A 21,525-nucleotide genomic window follows, 5' to 3' on the forward strand; every position below is an offset into this window, starting at 1 on the left:
TTCTAATAGAGTTAGAGCTAAAGAAGGAGTAGCAATAATGTTGAAGGATAAGCTATGGCAGGAAAAGAGGGACTATGAATGTATTCAAGGATTATGTGGAGTAAAATATAGGTTGGATGTGACAAGTGGGTTATAGTAAGCATTTATGCACCTGGGGAAGAGAGAAGTATAGAGGAGAGAGAGAGATTTTGGGAAATGTTGAGTAATTGCATGGGGAGTTTTGAACCAAGTGTGAGAGTACTTGTGGTTGGGGATTTTATTGCTAAAGTGGGAAAAAATGTTGTGGAGGGAGTAGTAGGTAAATTTGGGGTGCCAGGGGTAAATGAAAATGGGGAGCCTTTAATTGAGCTATGTGTAGAAAGAGGTTTGGTAATAAGTAATACATATTTTATGAAAAAGAGGATAAATAAATATACAAGTTATGATGTAGCACGTAATGAAAGTAGTTTGTTAGATTATGTCTTGGTGGATAAAAGGTTGATGGGTAGGCTCCAGGATGTACACGTTTATAGAGGGGCAACTGATATATCGGATCATTATCTAGTTGTAGCTACAGTTAGAGTAAGAGGTAGATGAGAAAAGAGGAAGGTGGCAACAACAAGAAAGAGGGAGGTGAAAGTGTATAAACTAAGGGAGGGGGAAGTTCAGGTGAAATATAAGCAACTATTGGCAGAAAGGTGGGCTAGTGCAAAGATGAGTAGTGGGGGGTTGAAGAGGGTTGGAATTGTTTTAAAAATGCAGTATTAGAATGTGGGGCAGAAGTTTGTGGTTATAGGAGGGTGGGGGCAGGAGGAAAGAGGAGTGATTGGTGGAATGATGAAGTAAAGGGTGTGATAAAAGAGAAAAAGGTAGCTTACGAGAGGTATTTACAAAGCATAAGTGTTATAAGAAGAGTAGAGTATATGGAGAGTAAAAGAAAGGTGAAGAGAGTGGTGAGAGTGCAAAAGGAGAGCGGATGATACAGTGGGAGAGGTACTGTTAAGGAATTTTAATGAAAATAAGAAAAAATTTTGGAGTGAGTTAAACAAGTTAAGAAAGCCTAGGGAACAAATGGATTTATCAGTTAAAAACAGAGAAGGGGAGTTAGTGGATGGGGAGATGGAGGTTTTCTGTAGATGGCGAGAATATTTTGAAGAATTTTTAAATGTCGACGAAGAAAGGGAGGCGGTAATTTCGTGCACTGGCCAGGGAGGTCTATCATCTTTTAGGAGTGAAGAAGAGCAGGATGTGAGTGTGGGGGAGGTGTGTGAGGCATTACGTAGAATGAAAGGGGGTAAAGCAGCTGGAACTGATGGGATCATGGCAGAAATGTTAAAAGCAGGGGGGGGGGGACATAGTGTTGGAGTGGTTGGTATTTTTGTTTAATAAATGTATGAAAGAGGGGAAGGTACCTAGGGATTGGCGGAGAGCGTGTATAGTATAAGTTTACTGAGTATACCAGGAAAAGTGTACAGTAGGGTTATTATTGAAAGAATTAGAGGTAAGACAGAATGTAGAATTGCGGATGAACAAGGAGGTTTTAGAGTGGGTAGGGAATGTGTAGATCAAGTGTTTACATTGAAGCATATATGTGAACAGTATTTAGATAAAGGTAGGGAAGTTTTTATTGCATTTATGGATTTAGAAAAGGCATATGATAGTGGATAGGGGAGCAATGTGGCAGATGTTGCAAGTATATGGAATTGGTGGTAAGTTACTAAATGCTGTAAAGAGTTTTTATGAGGATAGTGAGGCTCAGGTTAGGGTGTGTAGAAGAGAGGGAGACTACTTCCTGGTAAAAGTAGGTCTTAGACAGGGATGTGTAATGTCACCATGGTTGTTTAATATATTTATAGATGGGGTGTTCGGGAGAGGGGTGGGATTAAATTATGGGGAATTAAATACAAAATGGGAATTCACAGTTACTTTTTGCTGATGATACTGTGCTTATGGGAGATTCTAAAGAAAAATTGCAAAGGTTAGTGGATGAGTTTGAGAATGTGTGTAAAGGTAGAAAGTTGAAAGTGAACATAGAAAAGAGTAAGGTGATGAGAGTATCAAATGATTTAGATAAAGAAAAATTGGATATCAAATTGGGGAGGAGGAGTATGGAAGAAGTGAATGTTTTCAGATATTTGGGAGTTGACGTGTCAGCGGATGGATTTATGAAGGATGAGGTTAATCATAGAATTGATGAAGGAAAAAAGGTGAGTGGTGCATTGAGGTATATGTGGAGGCAAAAAATGTTATCTATGGAGGCAAAGAAGGGAATGTATGAAAGTATAGTAGTACCAACACTCTTATATGGGTATGAAGCTTGGGTTGTAAATGCTGCAGCGAGGAGCCGGTTGGAGGCAGTGGAGATGTCCTGTCTAAGGGCAATGTGTGGTGTAAATATTATGCAGAAAATTTGGAGTGTTGAAATTAGGAGGTGTGGAGTTAATAAAAGTATTAGTCAGAGGGCTGAAGAGGGTTTGTTGAGGTGGTTTGATCATTTAGAGAGAATGGATCAAAGTAGAATGACATGGAGAGCGTATAAATCTGTAGGGGAAGGAAGGCGGGGTAAGGGTCATCCTCAAAAAAGTTGGAGGGAGGGGGTAAAGGTGGTGGTGTGGGCGAGGGGTTTGGACTTCCAGCAAGCGTGTGTGAGCGTGTTAGATAGGAGTGAATGGAGACAAGTTGTGTTTGGGACCTGACGATCTGTTGGAGTGTGAGCAGGGTAATATTTAGTGAAGGGATTCAGGGAAACCGGTTATTTTATATAGCCGGACTTGAGTCCTGGAAATGGGAAGTACAATGCCTGCACTCTAAAGGAGGGGTTTGGGATATTGGCAGTTTGGAGGGATATGTTGTGTATTTTTATACGTATATACTTCTAAACTGTTGTGTTCTGGGCACCTCTGCAAAAACAGTGATTGTGTGAGTGAGGTGAAAGTGTTGAATGATGATGAAAGTATTTTCTTTTTGGGGATTTTCTTTCTCTTGGGTCACCCTGCCTCGGTGGGAGACGGCCGACTTGTTGAAAGAAAAAAAAAAAGATATATAGATACAGATAGATATATAGATACAGATAGATATATAGATACAGATAGATATATAGATACAGATAGATATATAGATACAGATAGATATTTAGATACAGATATAGATATATAGATACAGATATAGATACTGATATAGATATATAGAAAGATATAGTGAGATATTTCCTTTATTTTTATTGCAATATACAGTACACTACTGTATAAACATTTAAAAATATACCAGAAATGTTATAATACACACAAACCCACTACCATTTTAGTATGCTCCTCACTTAGTGATGAATTTGTTTACCAGCGTGGTTTTAGGTATTGAACTCCATCATTAAGTGAGGAGAGGCTGTATTTTTTTATGATTTTATTCTCGGTTTCTTGGTATCTTTTGGTAGAATGAAAGATAAATTATGAAAGTTGATTTTTGATTGGTTCCAGGACTGGAAGTAACTTGAAATTGAGCTCAAAGTAGTGGAAATATTCAATTTTGTCAGTATTCCAGGACACTAATCACGTCGCTCTCTAATGTGTCCAGCTGGCTGGTCTAATACACGTTCACGAATGTGCTGACATTGTATATACAATTATTGCAGTAATGTAGTGGTCTGCTTAACAGTAAATCTTATGTTTTGTGTGAAAAAAAAAATGGAAAGCAAGTGTAACATAGGAGATGCCTGGAGGTGTTACTAATGAACAGAGGAAATGTTTTAGTGCCAGGAACGTCTACATTATTTATTCTGGACCCTACTTTTAAATGGGCATTTTTTAAATTTTTTGTGAAATTGACAAAATTACTGAATTCTGATCACATTGGGGAGTTGAAATAGTTAAATGGGCAATTTCTTGTGCTCATTTGATAGAATGGAAGGCATACTAGCAAAATAGCTAAGAGTTTGGTCAACTGGGAGAATGGAATTGGCCTAAAATAGGACTTGGTGGGCAAAATTGTTGGTGTGTACATATTGCCAAGACTGCTAACTTTGCACCATCGTAATCTTGTAAATTTTCCATCAGATTTTGTACTTTGGTGTCACTACTTCTGGACAAAGATTCTCTACGGTTTCATGAGTTTTTTTTTTTACGCTGAGAGCAAATTTCAGATTGGGGTCAGGACCCTGAAACTGTTAATATACAGGTATGCACCATTGTTCCAGCATCCTTGGTTCCTAAACCTTGCCAACAGAGGTTATGTAATAATTCAACACGGCACCTCTGACCCAGTAATTATACACTTTCCATTTCTTTAAAGCATCATGGTTATTAATTACTGTAATTAGAAGGCACTCTAAATAAGGGTTGGGGATATTTGCTGTTTGGGGGATCGTCTAAACTGTCCTATCTGCACGCCTCAGGCAAGACAGTGATAGTGTGAATGGTGAAAGTGTTTCTTTTTTGGGTCACCCTTCCTCAGTGGGAGACAGCCACTTCTGTCACTTCCAAAGTGGCAAATTTCAGAATTTTATTGAAACTGTATTTAAATATTTCATTCAAGTGAAGTTGTTTTATGTGCTATGTTCTTTCCCTCTATAATTTTTCATGCATCAAATAAATATTTATTATCATATGTTCTGTAATGAAGTAGTTTTAGTCCTTTGATGAATTCTACTGACAAATTGATTATTTTGTCATTAGTAAGTCTCTAGTTACACCACTGGTACTTACATCTTTCTTAGAAGCCATAACTAGAGTTTACCTGGAGTTTACCTGGAGAGAGTTCCGGGGGTCAACGCCCCCGCGGCCCAGTCTGTGACCAGGCCTCCTGGTGGATCAGAGCCTGATCAACCAGGCTGCTACTGCTGGCTGCACGCAATCCAACGTATGAGCTACAGCTCGGCTGGTCAGGTACCGACTTTAGGAGCTTGTCCAGTGCCAGCTTGAAGACTGTCAGAGGTCTATTGGTAATCCCCCTTATGTACGCTGGGAGGCAGTTGAACAGTCTCGGGCCCCTGACACTTACTGTATTGTCTCTTAACGTGCTAGTGACACCCCTGCTTTTCATTGGGGGGACGTTGCATCATCTGCCAAGTCTTTTGCTTTCGTTGTGAGTGATTTTTGCGTGCAGGTTCGGTACTAGTCCCTTTAGGATTTTCCAGGTGTATATAATCATGTATCTCTCCTGCCTGCATTCCAGGGAATACAGGTTTAGGAACTTTAAGCGCTTCCAGTAATTGAGGTGTTTTATCTCCGTTATGCGCGCCGTGAAGGTTCTCTCTACATTTTCTAGGTCAGCAACTTCACCTGCCTTGAAAGGTGCTGTTAGTGTGCAGCAATATTCCAGCCTAGATAGAACAAGTGACCTGAAGAGTGTCATCATGGTCTTGGCATCCCTAGTTTTGAAGGTTCTCATTATCCATCCTGTCATTTTTGTAGCAGCTGCGATTGATGTAATGTTATGGTCCTTGAATTGAGATCCTCCGACATGACCACTCCCAGGTCTTTGACGTTGGTGTTTCACTCTATTTTGTGGCCGGAATTTGTTTTGCACTCTGATGAAGTTTTGATTTCCTCGTGTTTACCATATCGGAGTAATTGAAATTTCTCATCGTTGGACTTCATATTGTTTTCTGCAGCCCATTGAAAGATTTGGTTGATGTCCGCCTGGAGCCTTGCAGTGCCTTCAATGGAAGACACTGTCATGCAGATTCGGGTGTCATCTGCGAAAGAAGACACGGTGCTGTGGCTGACATCCTTGTCTATGTCAGATATGAGGATGACAAACAAGATGGGAGCGAGTACTGTGCCTTGTGGAACAGAGCTTTTCACCGTAGCTGCCTCGGACTTTACTCTGTTGACTACTACTCTTTGTGTTCTGTTTGTGAGGAAATTATGTACTCAGGATAAGAATTGCACCAAGTCAAGGGATCACCACTAACAGCTGCAGTTTAAGCAATATGAGTGCATGCTACACAGGATGCCATCTGTAGCTACCCAGTAAACTACTGTAGTCTGGCAGTATTGACAATTTCAAGACCCCCCCCCCCCCCCACACTCAATTTTGCTTGGACTAAAAGACGTGCCAGACTATGTTCCTGGAAAATCAGTGGTGTACCTGTAGGATGTATATTTCTTAGGCTGTTAGACTTCATGGGATTTTATTATTTATGTAATGGAGCAATCTGTTCCCCACTTAGTGCAGCCAGTTTCATGCAAATTGCCCTGCTTGTATTTCTGCAAGGTCAAAGAGCTCAAACTAATTATTTTTTATATATGCTGGCTGTCTTCCACTGAGGCAGGGTGACCCGAAAAAGCTTTCACCATCATTCACACTATCACTCTTGCCAGGGGTGTGCAGATATGACAGTTTAGATAAATAAATTAGTTTAATTAATTTTTTTTTTTCAACAAGTCGGCCGTCTCCCACCGAGGAAGGGTGACCCAAAAAAGAAAGAAAATCCTGAAAAAGAAAATACTTTCATCATCATTAAACACTTTCACCACACTCACACATTATCACTGCTTTTGCAGAGGTGCTCAGAATACAACAGTTTAGAAGCATATACAGTGGACCCCCGCATACCGATTTTAATCCGTGCAAGAGGGGTCATTGTTATGCGAAATAATCGGTATGCGAATGAATTTTCCCCATAAGAAATAATGGAAATCAAATTAATCCGTGCAAGACACCCAAAAGTATGAAAAAAAAATTTTTACCACATGAAATATACATTTTCCTACACACAAAGAGAAGGATACATGCACAATAGTAGAGTAGTACATGCACAATATATATTGTGCATGTACTAGTCTACTAAATGAAGAATAAATGACACTTACCTTTATTGAAGATGCAGCAATGACTGATGAGACACTGTGTCCTGGGAGTGCCTTTTCCTCCTGAGTACTGTAGGTCCTGTTTGGCATTTTCTTCCAGAACAGGCCTTATCACACTGTGTATGCCACTACGATTCTTAAATCTCTCAAACCAACCTTTGCTGGCTTTAAATTCACCAATATGAGCACTAGTTCCAGGCATTTTTCCCTGTTCACCTGGGTGTTAGTCGACTTGGGAGACAAGATTAAGGACCCCAATGGAAATAAGTTAGACAGTCTTCGATGACACTGATTTTTTGGGTTATCCTGGGTGGCAAATCCTCTGGGGTTAATTGTTTCTTGGTATTCTCAATAAGCCACACCAACAACGATGCTACAGAAGCAGCAGCAGCTGACGGTGGTACAGCAGCAACAGACGATGCTACAGCAGCAGCAGACGATGCTACAGCAGCAGCAGCAGCTGACGGTGGTACAGCAGCAACAGACGATGCTACAGCAGCAGCAGACGATGCTACAGCAGCAGCAGACGATGCTACAGCAGCAGCAGCAGCTGACGGTGGTACAGCAGCAACAGACGATGCTACAGCAGCAACAGACGATGTTACAGCAGCAGCAGACGATGCTACAGAAGCAGCAGCAGCTGACAGTGCAGCAGCAGCAGCAGCTGTACCACCAATAGTAGCGATGGTTGATTGGGGTTTATTATACAACCTGGCCAGCTCGGAGACACGCACTCCACTTTCATACTTATCAATGATCTTTTTCTTCATCTCTATTGTAATTCTCACCCTTATTGCTGTAGGGTTGGCACTAGAAGCTTTCTTGGGGCCCATGGTCACTTATTTTCCAGAAAAAGCACCGAAAACACTGTAATAATACGAAATATTCCGATTGTATGCTTGGATGTTACCGCGGAGGCTGGCTGGTAAACAATGCCACCGGCGGAACATGTGAGCGTGGCTCAGGCCGCACATTGGACGCGTCTCGGACGAAAATCGGTGAGCGGGTTTTTAAGCGGTGTGCGAGGCAAAATTTTTGCGATTAAAGCAAGCGGTATGCGGATTAATCGTTATGTGATGCCATCAGTATGCGGGGGTCCACTGTACGTATAAAGATACACAACATATCCCTCCAAACTGCCAATATCCCAAACCCCTCCTTTAAAGTGCAGGCATTGTACTTCCCATTTCCAGGACTCAAGTCCGACTATATGAAAATAACCGGTTTCCCTGAATCCCTTCACTAAATATTACCCTGCTCACACTCCAACAGATCGTCAGGTCCCAAGTATCATTCGTCTCCATTCACTCCTATCTAACACGCTCGTGCACGCATGCTGGAAATACAAGCCCCTCGCCCACAAAACCTCCTTTACCCCCTCTTTCCAATCCTTTCGAGGACGACCCCTACCCCTCTTTCCTTTCCCTATAGATTTATATGCTTTCCATGTCATTCTACTTTGATCCATTCTCTCTAAATGACCAAACCACCTCAACAACCCCTCTTCTGCCCTCTGACTAATGCTTTTATTAACTCCACACCTTCTCCTAATTTCCACACTCCGAATCTTCTGCATAATATTTACACCTCGATGACGAACTGACTTTCTTGGGTTATCCTGGGTGGCTAACCCTCCGGGGTTAAAAATCCGAACGAAATCTTATCTTACCACACATTGCCCTTAGACAGGACATCTCCACTGCCTCCAACCGTCTCCTCGCTGCTGCATTTACCACCCAAGCTTCACATCCATATAAGAGTGTTGGTACTACTATACTTTCATACATTCCCTTCTTTGCCTACATAGATAACGTTTTTTGACTCCACATATACCTCAACGCACCACTCGCCTTTTTTCCCTCGTCAATTCTATGATTAACCTCATCCTTCATAAATCCATCCGCCGACACGTCAACTCCCAAGTATCTGAAAACATTCACTTCTTCCATACTCCTCCTCCCCAATTTGATATCCAATTTTTCTTTATCTAAATCATTTGATACCCTCATCACCTTACTCTTTTCTATGTTCACTTTCAACTTTCTACCTTTACACACATTCTCAAACTCATCCACTAACCTTTGCAATTTTTCTTTAGTCTCCCATAAGCACAGTATCATCAGCAAAAAGTAACTGTCAATTCCCATTTTGAATTTGGTTCCCCATAATTTAATCCAACCTCTCTCCCAAACACCCTAGCATTTACTTCTTTTACAACCCCATCTATAAATATATTAAACAACCATGGTGACATTACACATCCCTGTCTAAGACCTACTTTTACCGGGAAGTATTCTCCCTCTCTTCTACACACCCTAACCTGAGCCTCACTATCCTCATAAAAGCTCTTTACAGCATTTAGTAACTTACCACCTATTCCATATACTTGCAACATCTGCCACATTGCTCCTCTATCCACTCTATCATATGCCTTTTCTAAATCCATAAATGCAATAAAAACTTCCCTACCTTTATCTAAATACTGTTCACATATATGCTTCAATGCAAACACATCCCCTACCCACTCTGAAGCCTCCTTGCTCATCCGCAATCCTACATTCTGTCTTACCTCTAATTCTTTCAATTATAACCCTACCGTATACTTTTCCTGGTATACTCAGTAAACTTATTCCTCTATAATTTTTACAATCTCTTTTGTCCTCCTTCCCTTTATATAAAGGGACTATACATGCTCTCCGCCAATCCATAGGTTCCTTCCCCTCTTTCATACATTTATTAAACAAAAGTACCAACCACTCCAACACTATATCCCTCCCCCCCTGATTTTAACATTTCTGTCATGATCCCATCAGTTCCAGCTGCTTTACCCCCTTTCATTCTACGTAATGCCTCGCGTACCTCCACCACACTTACATTCTTCACTCCTTCACTCCTAAAAGATGGTATACCTCCCTCTCCAGTGCATGAAATTACTGCCTCCCTTTCTTCCTCAACATTTAAAAGTTTCTCAAAATATTCTTGCCATCTACCTAATACCTCCCTCTCCCCATCTACTAACTCCCCTTCTCTGTTTTTAACTGACAAATCCATACTTTCCCTAGGCTTTCTTAACTTGTTTAACTCGCTCCAAAATTTTTTCTTATTTTCATTAAAATTTCTTGACAGTGCCTCTCCCACTCTTTCATCTGCTCTCCTTTTGCACTCTCTCACCACTCTCTTCACCTTTCTTTTACTCTCCATATACTCTGCTCTTCTTATAACACTTCTGCTTGTAAAAACCTCTCGTAAGCTACCTTTTTTCTCTTTTATCGCACCCTTTACTTCATCATTCCACCAATCACTCCTCTTTCCTCCTGCCCCCACCCTCCTATAACCACAAAGTTCTGCCCCACATTCTAATACTGCAATTTTAAAACTATTCCAACCCTCTTCAACCCCCCCACTACTCATCTTTGCACTAGCCCACCTTTCTGCCAATAGTTGCTTATATCTCGCCTGAACTTCCTCCTCCCTTAGTTTGTGCACTTTTACCTCCCTCTTACTTGTTGTTGCCACCTTCCTCTTTTCCCATCTACCTCTTACTCTAACTGTAGCTACAACTAAATAATGATCCGATATATCAGTTGCCCCTCTATAAACATGTACATCCTGGAGCCTACCCATCAACCTTTTATCCACCAATACATAATCTAACAAACTACTTTCATTACATGCTACATCATACCTTGTATATTTATTTATCCTCTTTTTCATAAAATATGTATTACTTATTACCAAATTTCTTTCTACACATAGCTCAATTAAAGGCTCCCCATTTACATTTACCCCTGGCACCCCAAATTTACCTACTACTCCCTCCATAACATTTTTACCCACTTTAGCATTGAAATCCCCAACCACCATTACTCTCACACTTGATTCAAAACTCTCCAAGCATTCACTCAACATTTCCCAGAATCTCTCTCTCTCCTCTACACTTCTCTCTTCTCCAGGTGCGTACATGCTTACTATAACCCACTTTTCACATCCAATCTTTATTTTACTCCACATAATCCTTGAATTTATACATTTGTAGTCCCTCTTTTCCTGCCATAGCTTATCCTTCAACATTATTGCTACTCCTTCTTTAGCTCTAACTCTATTTGAAACCCCTGACCTAATCCCATTTATTCCTCTCCATTGAAACTCTCCCACCCCCTTCAGCTTTGTTTCACTTAAAGCCAGGACATCCAGTTTCTTCTCATTCATAACATCCACAATCATCTCTTTCTCATCATTTGCACAACATCCACCCACATTCAGACTTCCCACTTTGACAATTTTCTTCTTATTCTTTTTAGTAATCTTTACAGGAAAAGGGGTTACTAGCCCATTGTTTCCGGCATTTTAGTTGACTTTTACAACACGCATGGCTTACGGAGGAAAGATTCTTATTCCACTTCCCCATGGATATAAAAGGAAAAGTAATAAGACCAAGAACTATTAAGATAAAATCAAAGAAAACTCAGATGAGTGTGTATAAATAAATGTGTACATGTATGTGTAGTGTGACCTAAGTGTAAGTAGAAGTAGCAAGACATGCCTGTAATCTTGCATATTTATGAGACAGACAAAAGACACCAGCAATCCTACCATCATGTAAAACAATTACAGGCTTTCGTTTTACACTCGCTTGGCAGGACGGTAGTACCTCCCTGGGTGGTTGCTGTCTACCAACCTACTACCTATAATTAATTTAATTAATTATTCTCAGTTAAGTTAAGTTTGTTTAAGTTTACTAACATTGACCTACTTTTTTAAACAAGCTGGCCATCTCCCACCAAAGCAGGGTGACCCAAAAAGAAAGAAAATCCCCAAAAAGAAAATACTTTCATCATCATTCAACACTTTTACCTCACTCATACATAATCACTGTTTTTGCCTGTCCATGATATTTAAAAAAACTGATAGCATACCCCTGGCAGTGTGGAGCATAGTGAGACATTTCAGGCATGGAGTTTCTCACAAACTAAAACTTAGTGCATGAGTTTGTATGTGATGTATTGCAGGGATTAATAAAGGGGATATTAATAAGGTATTGAGGATATCTTTCCAATAAGAACATAAGAACATAAGAATGTAGGAACACTGCAGAAGGCCTACTGACCCGCAGTAATGGATTTAAATTAGATAAATTTAGATTTAGAAAGGACATAGGAAAGTATTGGTTTGGAAATAGGGTAGTTGATGAGTGGAACAGTCTACCTAGTTGGGTTATTGATGCTAGGACTTTGGGTAGTTTCAAATTTAGGTTGGATAAATACATGAGTGAGGGGTTGGATTTGAGTGGGACTTGCACATCAGAGCTTATTTCTTGGGTAGCATTGAAAATTGGGTTGGGCAAATGTTTTGTTAGTGGGATGAATTGTAAAGGACCTGCCTAGTATGGGCCAACAGGCCTGCTGCAGTGTTCCTCATTTCTTATGTTCTTATAAGAACATAAGAACATAAGAAAGGAGGAACACTGCAGCAGGCCTGTTGGCCCATACTAGGCAGGTCCTTTACAATTCATCCCACTAACAAACATTTGACCCACCCAATTTTCAATGCTACCCAAGAAATAAGCTCTGATGTGCAAGTCCCACTCAAATCCAACCCCTCCCACTCATGTACTTATCCAACCTAAATTTGAAACTACCCAAAGTCCTAGCCTCAATAACCCAACTAGGTAGACTGTTTCACTCATCAACTACCCTATTTCCAAACCAATACTTGCCTATGTCCTTTCTAAATCTAAACTTATCTAATTTAAATCCATTACTGCGGGTTCTCTCTTGGAGAGATATCCTCAAGACCTTGTTAATATCCCCTTTATTAATACCTATCTTCCACTTATACACTTCGATCAGGTCTCCCCTCATTCTTCGTCTAACAAGTGAATGTAACTTAAGAGTCTTCAATCTTTCTTCATAAGGAAGATTTCTAATGCTATGTATTAATTTAGTCATCCTACGCTGAATATTTTCTAACGAATTTATGTCCATTCTGTAATATGGAGACCAGAATTGAGCTGCATAATCTAGGTGAGGCCTTACTAATGATGTATAAAGCTGCAGTATGACCTCTGGACTTCTGTTGCTTACACTTCTTGATATAAATCCCAGTAATCTATTTGCCTTATTACGTACGCTTAGGCATTGCTGTCTTGGTTTAAGGTTGCTGCTTACCATAACCCCCAAGTCCTTTTCGCAATCTGTATGGTTAAGTTCTACATTATTTAACTTATAAGTGCTAGGGTTATGGACACTCCCGAGCTTCAGAACCTTGCATTTATCTACATTGAACTGCATCTGCCACTTTTCTGACCAAGAGTAGAGTTTGTCTAAATCCTCCTGAAGTTCCCTAACATCTACGTTTGAATCAATTATCCTACCTATCTTCGTGTCATCAGCGAATTTGCTCATATCACTAGTAATTCCTTCATCAAGATCATTGATATATATTATAAACAACAACGGGCCCAAGACTGATCCCTGTGGAACGCCACTTGTTACTGATCCCCACTCGGATTTAACCCCATTTATGGACACTCTTTGCTTCCTGTCTGTGAGCCATGATTCGATCCACGAGAGCACCCTTCCCCCAATGCCATGAGCTGCTACTTTCTTCAACAGTCTTTGGTGCGGAACTCTATCAAATGCCTTACTAAAATCTAAGTAAATAATATCAAATTCTTTGTCGTGGTCAACAGCCTCAAAAGCTTTACTGAAGAAAGTTAATAAATTAGTTAGACAAGACCGGCCTCTTGTGAATCCATGCTGAGTATCATTAATCAAGCTATGCTTATCGAGATGGCTTCTTATAATCTCAGCTATAATTGACTCTAGTAATTTGCCTACAATTGAGGTCAGGCTTATTGGGCGGTAATTTGACGGTAACGACTTGTCCCCTGTTTTAAAAATAGGAATTACATTAGCCATCTTCCACATATCAGACACTGCACCTGTTTGAAGAGATAAATTAAAAATATTAGTTAATGGTTCACAGACTTCCATTTTGCATTCCTTTAGAACCCTTGAAAAAACCTCATCAGGACCCGGTGACTTATTTTGCTTCAGTCTGTCTATCTGCTTCACAACCATTTCACTAGTGACTGTGATGTTACATAATTTATCTTCTTCTGATCCACTATAAAAATTAATTACCGGAATATTATTAGTGTCTTCCTGTGTAAAAACCGAGAGAAAATAATTATTTAAAATCGAGCACATTTCATTCTCTTTGTCAGTAAGATGCCCATAGTTATTTTTAAGGGGACCTATCTTATCTCTGACTTTTGTTCTATATACCTGGAAAAAACTTTTTGGGTTAGTTTTAGAATCCCTAGCAACTTTAATTTCATAGTCCCTTTTAGCTTTTCTTATCCCCTTTTTAATGTCCCTCTTAGTGTCAATATACTGATTCATAAGATGACCCTCGCCTCTTTTGATACGCCTATAAATTCCTTTCTTATGCCCTAGTAGATATTTCAGCCTATTATTCATCCATTTTGGGTCATTTCTATTTGATCTAATTTCTTTATAAGGTATAAATGTTCTTTGAGCAGCATGTATTGTGTTCAGAAAACTGTCATATTGATAGCTCTCTTCGTTACCCCAGTCAACAGATGATAAGTGTTCTCTAAGCCCATCGTAATCTGCTAAGCGAAAATCTGGGACTGTTACTGAGTTATCCCTACTATCATACTTCCATTCAATTCTAAATGTAATTGATTTGTGGTCGCTAGCACCCAGTTCTTCTGAAACTTCTAAATTATTAACAAGGGATTCATTGTTTGCCAGAACTAAGTCAAGCAGGTTATTACCCCTTGTAGGTTCTGTCACAAACTGCTTCAGAAAACAATCCTGAACTACTTCTAAGAAGTCGTATGATTCTAAATTCCCAGTCAAGAAATTCCAATCAATATGACTAAAGTTAAAGTCTCCTAGAATTACTACATTATCGTGCCTTGTGGCCCTAACAATTTCCTCCCATAGTAGTCTTCCCTGGTCCCTATCTAAATTTGGGGGACGGTATATCACACCTAAAGTTAATTTTTCATGCCCCTCTGAAAATTCTATCCAAACAGACTCTGTATGTGTTACTTCAGACTTAATACCCGTTTTAATGCAACAGTTCAAGCGATCTCGGACATACAATGCCACCCCACCCCCCTTCCCGATACTTCTATCTACTTGGAACAATTTGAAACCCTGAATGTGACATTCTGCAGGCATGTCCCGACTTTTTGAATTAAACCAAGTCTCAGTAATGGCAAATACATCTATGTTACCTGCACTAGCACCTAGTCTCAACTCGTCCATCTTATTCCTAGCACTGCGACTATTTGTGTAATATATACTTAAGGACCCTCCTTTCTCTTTATCATTCCTGCTCCTTTCTGTTATTCCACTAAACCTATTACTGTCCTTGTCAATTAGTGCCACTGGCTTTCCGATATCCACCTCATTTTGCCTATTACTAGTTCTCCTAGTACTCATATTACTACCCTGAGACTTCACAGTTTTCCCGCAGAAACCCATACCACTAACTATTCCTAGTTTAAAGACCTAACAGCTCCCTCCTCAAACTTAAATCTAGCATATGTAACCTGTAAACTCTTCTCCACTCACAGGTCCTCAGACTAATTTACTACTAGTGAGCTTTCCCACTCAGATTTTTCCATATTCATTTCAGCAGTTTTTAAAAAACTGAGAAAGTGTAGCATGAAAATATACATACTAGTATATTACTACATGATAATATACATTTTCAGGTTGTGGGCATCTACCGTTGTCTTCCTAACAAGCAAGGTTCCTTCACTAGTGGAACTTTCCGCACCATCTTGCTGGCCAACAATGTTATCCTCATGAGCAAGGAAGTTTCTCCACATATTTCCACAGAGGATGTATATAAGTGCAAGGACTTCTCCAGACAAAAGGTTAGTTGCACTAGCCATATTTTTACAACAATATACAGACATCTACATATTTTTTTTTTTTTAGCTTACTGGCTGTCTACCACTGAGGCAGGGTGACCTGAAAAAGAAGAAAACTTTAAAGTTTTCCTTCTTTTTACATTTAGTAATTTCTTTCTTTCTTCAACAAACCGGCCGTATCCCACCAAGGCAGGGTGGCCCAAAAAGAAAAATGAAAGTTTCTCTTTTTAAATTTAGTAATTTATATAGGAGAAGGGGTTACTAGCCCCTTGCTCCCGGCATTTTAGTCGCCTCTTACAACACGCATAGCTTACGGAGGAAGAATTCTGTTCCACTTCCCCATGGAGATTAGAGGAAATAAACAAGAACAATAACTAGTAAGAAAATAGAAGAAACCCAGAGAGGTGTGTATATATATGCTTGTACATGTATGTGTAGTGTGACCTAAGTGTAAGTAGAAGTAGCAAGACATACCTGAAATCTTGCATGTTTATGAGACAGACAAAAAACACCAGCAATCCTACCATCATGTAAAACAATTACAGGCTTTCGTTTTACACTCACTTGGCAGGACAGTAGTACCTCCCTGGGCGGTTGCTGTCTACCAACCTACTACCTAAACTTAATAATTTATACGGTAGAAAAGGTTACTAGCACTTTGCTCCCGGCGTTTTAGTCACCTTTTATGACATGCATGGCTTATGGAGGAAGGATTCTTCTCCACTTCCCATGGAGCTACAATTTTTTGCATCTCCACAATATTCTTTGTATGAATACTTTTTTCTTGCTATTAATTTTTCTGATCCTCTTATTTTTTTTTATAATGTATTGTGTCAAGAGTTCCTTGTACTGACCATTACTACCTGTATGCCAATTTTGGTTGAGGCACATTGTCACTTCTTGGGCATTTACAGTTTTCTGTCCTCAGTGGCTGTTTCCTGCCAGTGTGGAATAACCTGAAGAACAAAATCCATTTACCATCATTCATTCTTTCGGTTCCTTTCCAAAAGTGTCCTGACCTCACAAATTTTGGGCCGTTTTATCTTGGTGGGAGATTGACCGATGTAGGAAAATGAATGGCTTTACTGGAAATGTGATTCATGTGCTCAATTTCCATTTCTTTTTATATTCTTTCAAAAGATTATTTTTTTTCGATCATGAAAAGCAAAAAGGCACAGCACCGTGACTGGAACAATACACAAATAACCTACACATAGGAGAGAGAAGCTTACAACCATGTCCTGGTTTGACGTGTTAGACCAAAACATCATGTGTATGTGTGTGTGCCCTTTAATATTTGTACTTATAACTCATTACAGTTGTGACTGGGTGTGGATGTGTCAGTGACTTATTACTTTGTAACTTGTTCATGATTGTGACCAGATCTACCTGGAGTTCATTACCTTTGTAACTAGTTCAGCTATCATAACTTTGGTGTCCAGTTCCTGGACCCATTATGTACCTCTGTAATCTTTTGAGTACCGCCCACAGGATGGGTATGGGGTGCATAATAAACGTATTAAACTAACTAACTGCCTTCTATGTGCTTGTTATTTGTGTATTTTCCAATCGTGATTTTTGCATGAGTTTTGAAAGCAAAGTTTATGCCTTAAATAACTTCAAAGATTTTATTAGAGAATTTGATAAAATGATTATATCAAAGAATATTAAGGAAGGTTTTACCAATCATTTGAGAACCTTTGAAAAAATTTACTTTAGAGAATTTAAATTTTCTGTTTCTGATAGTGCATTTCAAAATGAGTAGTGCTAACGATATTTAATGTTAATGTATTTCGGAATGCCCAGGGTGTTAATGTATGTGTGTTTCTAATTATGTTTTACAAAATCCATAGGGTGTTGATATCTTTGAGTTGCTGGCCAAGTCTCTTGCTCCCAGTATTCATGGTCATGAATACATCAAGAGAGCTCTGCTGTGCATGCTGCTGGGTGGTGTTGAGAAGGTGCTGCCCAATGGTACCAGGTTGAGAGGGTAAGTACACTATGCCACCTCTTAGGTCACATCTTTTGTAAAACTTGGTAAGATACATGTGCAGCAGTTAGGTATCTTTGTTCTGAAATGTAGGTACCCGAGTATTAGTTGAACAGTGTGGGTTGCATACTGGGGATGGAAGTATGCTTTGGACAGGGCTGGATTTTGAAATGAGCTGAGGTAGTATAACAGCTCTTAGCCTGTAAAATTGATTTGTGTAAAACAAAAAAAAATGAACGACATTTATTCATAAATTAACAAATTAAAAGAAAAATAGTTTTGTTGTAATAGGGTGAGAGGTTTTAGTTAATTTGCTTACAATACAAAACATAGATTTAAGAATTGGTATGACAGGGCTCACACACCTAGGAGAGAGAGGAAAACAATATGATGCAGTACAAACTCACTGATAATTGTACGGGCAGACATAGACATAAGGAACAAAGACGGGATAATACTGTACAGGATTATCATTACAGTAGCTGTCTCAGTGAAGGGATGTGCCGTACAAGTACTCCTCACTTAACGACCGAGTTCTGTTCCTAACCCTTTCAGGGTCCGTCGCATAGTTCTATGGCTTTGAAGCCAGGATCCAAGTTGTAATTCTATGCCCTGAGCTCAGCTCACTCAGATAAGTTGTGAGTGCTGAATTTGGACCTCGATATGAAAGAATGGATCTGTGTGGTAAGTGTGTGCCATATAAAACAGATCCTGCAGCACGCAGTGCATTATGAGAAAATATGCAACTGTTTTTGGATTAAGACTGAATGGTTTTTATGATTGTATTCACAGTTTCTTGGCCTCTTTTGATAGAATGGAAGATATATTACAGAAATAGAGATGATTTTGATTGGTTTTAGTACTGAAAATACCTTGAAATTGAGCTCAAAGTAGCGGAAATGTTCTATTTTTCCCAACATTCTAGAGTAAACAAATGTCACACGTCCAGTACACGTCAGCTGGTGGATCTGATGTACATTCACGAATGCACTGATATTATTTATACAATTATTACAATATTGCATAACAGTAAATCTTCTATTTTTTGGTGTGAATAAAATTCTTTGAGAATAAAAAATCAAAATGGAATTCATGTGTAAAGCCTGGAAACATAACTAATACACAGAGGAAATGTTATTTTAGTGCCAGGAATGCCTGCATTGTTTATTCTAGACCCTATTTTGAAATGGAATATTTTGAACTTTTTGTGAAATTGGCCAAATTACCAATTTCTGATCACTTTATTGGGTAGTTGAAATAGACGACTTGGCAGTCGATAAAATAGAAGTGATACTAGCAAAATATCTAAGAATTTGGTCAACTGGAATAATGTAATTGGCCTAAAATAGGAGTCAAAGTGGGCAAAATCACCGGTGTAAATATTGCCGATGCAGTAAAATTCGCGATAATGTCACCCTGCTGAGGTGGGAAACGACCGACATGTTGAAAAAAAATAATGTGATAGTACAGTAGACCCTTGGCTAAGGAACGCATCGCATAACGTTAAATCCGCCCAACGAAGCATTTGAGCGTAAAAATTTTGGCCTGGCTAACGATAAAAAACTTGCCGAACGTAATTCGTCCCGAACCTGTCCGTCCAGCTTGAACGCCTCAGCTGCCCTGCCCTCATTGTTTACAAACCAGGGTGGCTGGTTTCATGCATACATTCGATACATTTTGTATTATTCCATTGTTTATTACCTGGAGTGAGTTCCGGGGGTCAACGCCCCCTCAGCCCGGTCTGTGACCAGGCCTCCTGGTGGATCAGAGCCTGATCAACCAGGCTGTTACTGCTGGCTGCACGCAATCCAACGTACGAGCCACAGCCCGGCTGGTCAGGTACCGACTTTAGGTGCTTGTCCAGTGCCTGCTTGAAGACAGCCAGGGGTCTATTGGTAATCCCCCTTATATATGCTGGGAGGCAGTTGAACAGTCTCGGGCCCCTGACACTTATTGTATAGTGCTTGTAACTGCTAAATAAGCCACCATGGGCCCAAAGAAAGCTTCTAGTGCCAACCCTGTGGTAAAAAGGGTGAGAAATACTATCGAAATACTATTGTACCACGGTCAGCTGCTGCTGCGCCACCGTCAGCTGTTGCTGCACCACTGTCAGCTGTACTATTCGAAGATGTGGAGAGACTTGTTGGTGTGGGTTAACGAGAAACAATTACCGAGAAACAATTAACCCCAGAAGGTTAGCCACCCAGGATAACCCAAGAAAGTCAGTGAGTCATCGAGGACTGTCTAACTTATTTCCATTGGGGTCCTTAATCTTGTCCCCCAGAATGCGACCCACACCAGTCAACTAACACCCAGGTGAACAGGAAAAAATGCCTGGAACTAGTGCTCATGTTGGTGAATTTGAGGCCAGCAAAGGTTGGGTTGAGAGATTTAAGAATCGTAGTGGCATACACAGTGTGATAAGGCATGGCAAAGCTGAAAAATTTCAACCCCAACAAGTGTTCAGTTGTGACGAAACAGACCTGTTCTGGAAGAAAATGCCAAACAGGACCTACATTACTCAGGAGGAAAAGGCACTCCTAGGACACAAGCCTATGAAAGACAGGCTAACTTCCTTGTTTTGTTGTAATGCTAGTGGGGATTGCCAAGTGAAGCATTTACTCATGTATCACTGAAAATCCCAGAGTGTTCAAGAAAGTGTCTCATCACTCATCAGTACTCTTCAATAAAGGTAAGTGTCATTTTAACATTTATTTATATAGTTATTATGCATGTCTCATTGTTTTCTTTGTAGGGAAATGTATATTTTATGAAAAAAATTATTTTTTTTAATGCGTTTGGGTGTCTGGAACGGATTAATTGGATTTCCATTATTTCTTATGGGAAAAATTAATTCGGCTAATGATAATTTTGTCTAGTGATGAGCTCTTAGGAATGGATTAATATCGTTAGCCGAGGGTCCACTGTATATGCACATCTAGTAGTTAATGGGAGTTGAAGGAAAGCTGGAATAAGAAGAAATGAAGACAATTGGAAAACGATGGCAGATTCCAGGATATGTTAAACATAGTGTATTGCTGAGAGGGTCACATTAAGGTAATGAGGTACTTTTTAACAGTAACTTCGAAGCAGTTGGCAGACAGAGAACCTTTGGATTCTTCAGGGAGAGTTCCAGATTTTAGTGCTTCTTGTGTTCATTGACATTTTTCACAGGTTGAGGCGAACACCAGGGATATCAGAGATTTTTATCTTGTTGATGCCCATAAGTTGTGTTGCAGCTATCAAGGAAGAGTTTCAGAGCAGAAAAAACAACTGTTTTAGTGTACACACAACTTTTGTATTATACATATTTTTAGTTAGACATTATGTTAAAATAACACATGTCTCCTGTATATAGAATAATAGCTGGAGTTCCATTCTGTTATGATAGTAATATACTTAATTCTGTGTGCATAGCTTATTATACAGAGAAATAGTATGTGTGTGGAACATTACTTCTATTAATTGTATTCTTGTAATTAATCAGTGACATCAATATCCTGCTGATTGGTGATCCATCGGTGGCTAAGTCTCAGTTGTTGCGGTATGTTCTTCACACTGCCGGTCGTGCCATCACCACGACTGGTCGCGGCTCTTCCGGTGTTGGTCTCACGGCGGCCGTCACTACAGACACAGAAACTGGAGAGAGACGGTACAGCTTGTTTCAGTGCAGTATTTATCACTAAAGTCTACTACTGTATATTTGTCATTAAAAAAAATTCAAATGTATGCAATAGAAATCACGGAAACTGTTTTATTGTAGATTCAGAAGAAATAAAAGGTTTGGGAATACTAGTTTGAAAATGAAAAATAGATATGGGCAGTTTTCAGTA

At 39.7% G+C, this 21,525-nt stretch overlaps 1 protein-coding gene across 1 annotated transcript in view; it reads left to right on the forward strand.

Annotated features, from left to right (window-relative positions):
• The window catches only part of Mcm3 (minichromosome maintenance 3), an 82,418-nt gene that overhangs the window by 20,351 nt on the left and 40,542 nt on the right, over window positions 1–21,525 (forward strand). Inside the window, exons 6-8 of the mRNA XM_070079747.1 lie at window positions 15,541–15,705; window positions 17,556–17,692; window positions 21,180–21,344. Coding sequence (XP_069935848.1) covers window positions 15,541–15,705; window positions 17,556–17,692; window positions 21,180–21,344 — 467 coding nt within the window. The remainder of the gene's footprint in view (window positions 1–15,540; window positions 15,706–17,555; window positions 17,693–21,179; window positions 21,345–21,525) is intronic.

The sequence above is a fragment of the Cherax quadricarinatus genome, unplaced genomic scaffold (assembly GCF_038502225.1).
Source record: "Cherax quadricarinatus isolate ZL_2023a unplaced genomic scaffold, ASM3850222v1 Contig12, whole genome shotgun sequence".
Lineage (NCBI taxonomy): Eukaryota > Metazoa > Arthropoda > Malacostraca > Decapoda > Parastacidae > Cherax > Cherax quadricarinatus.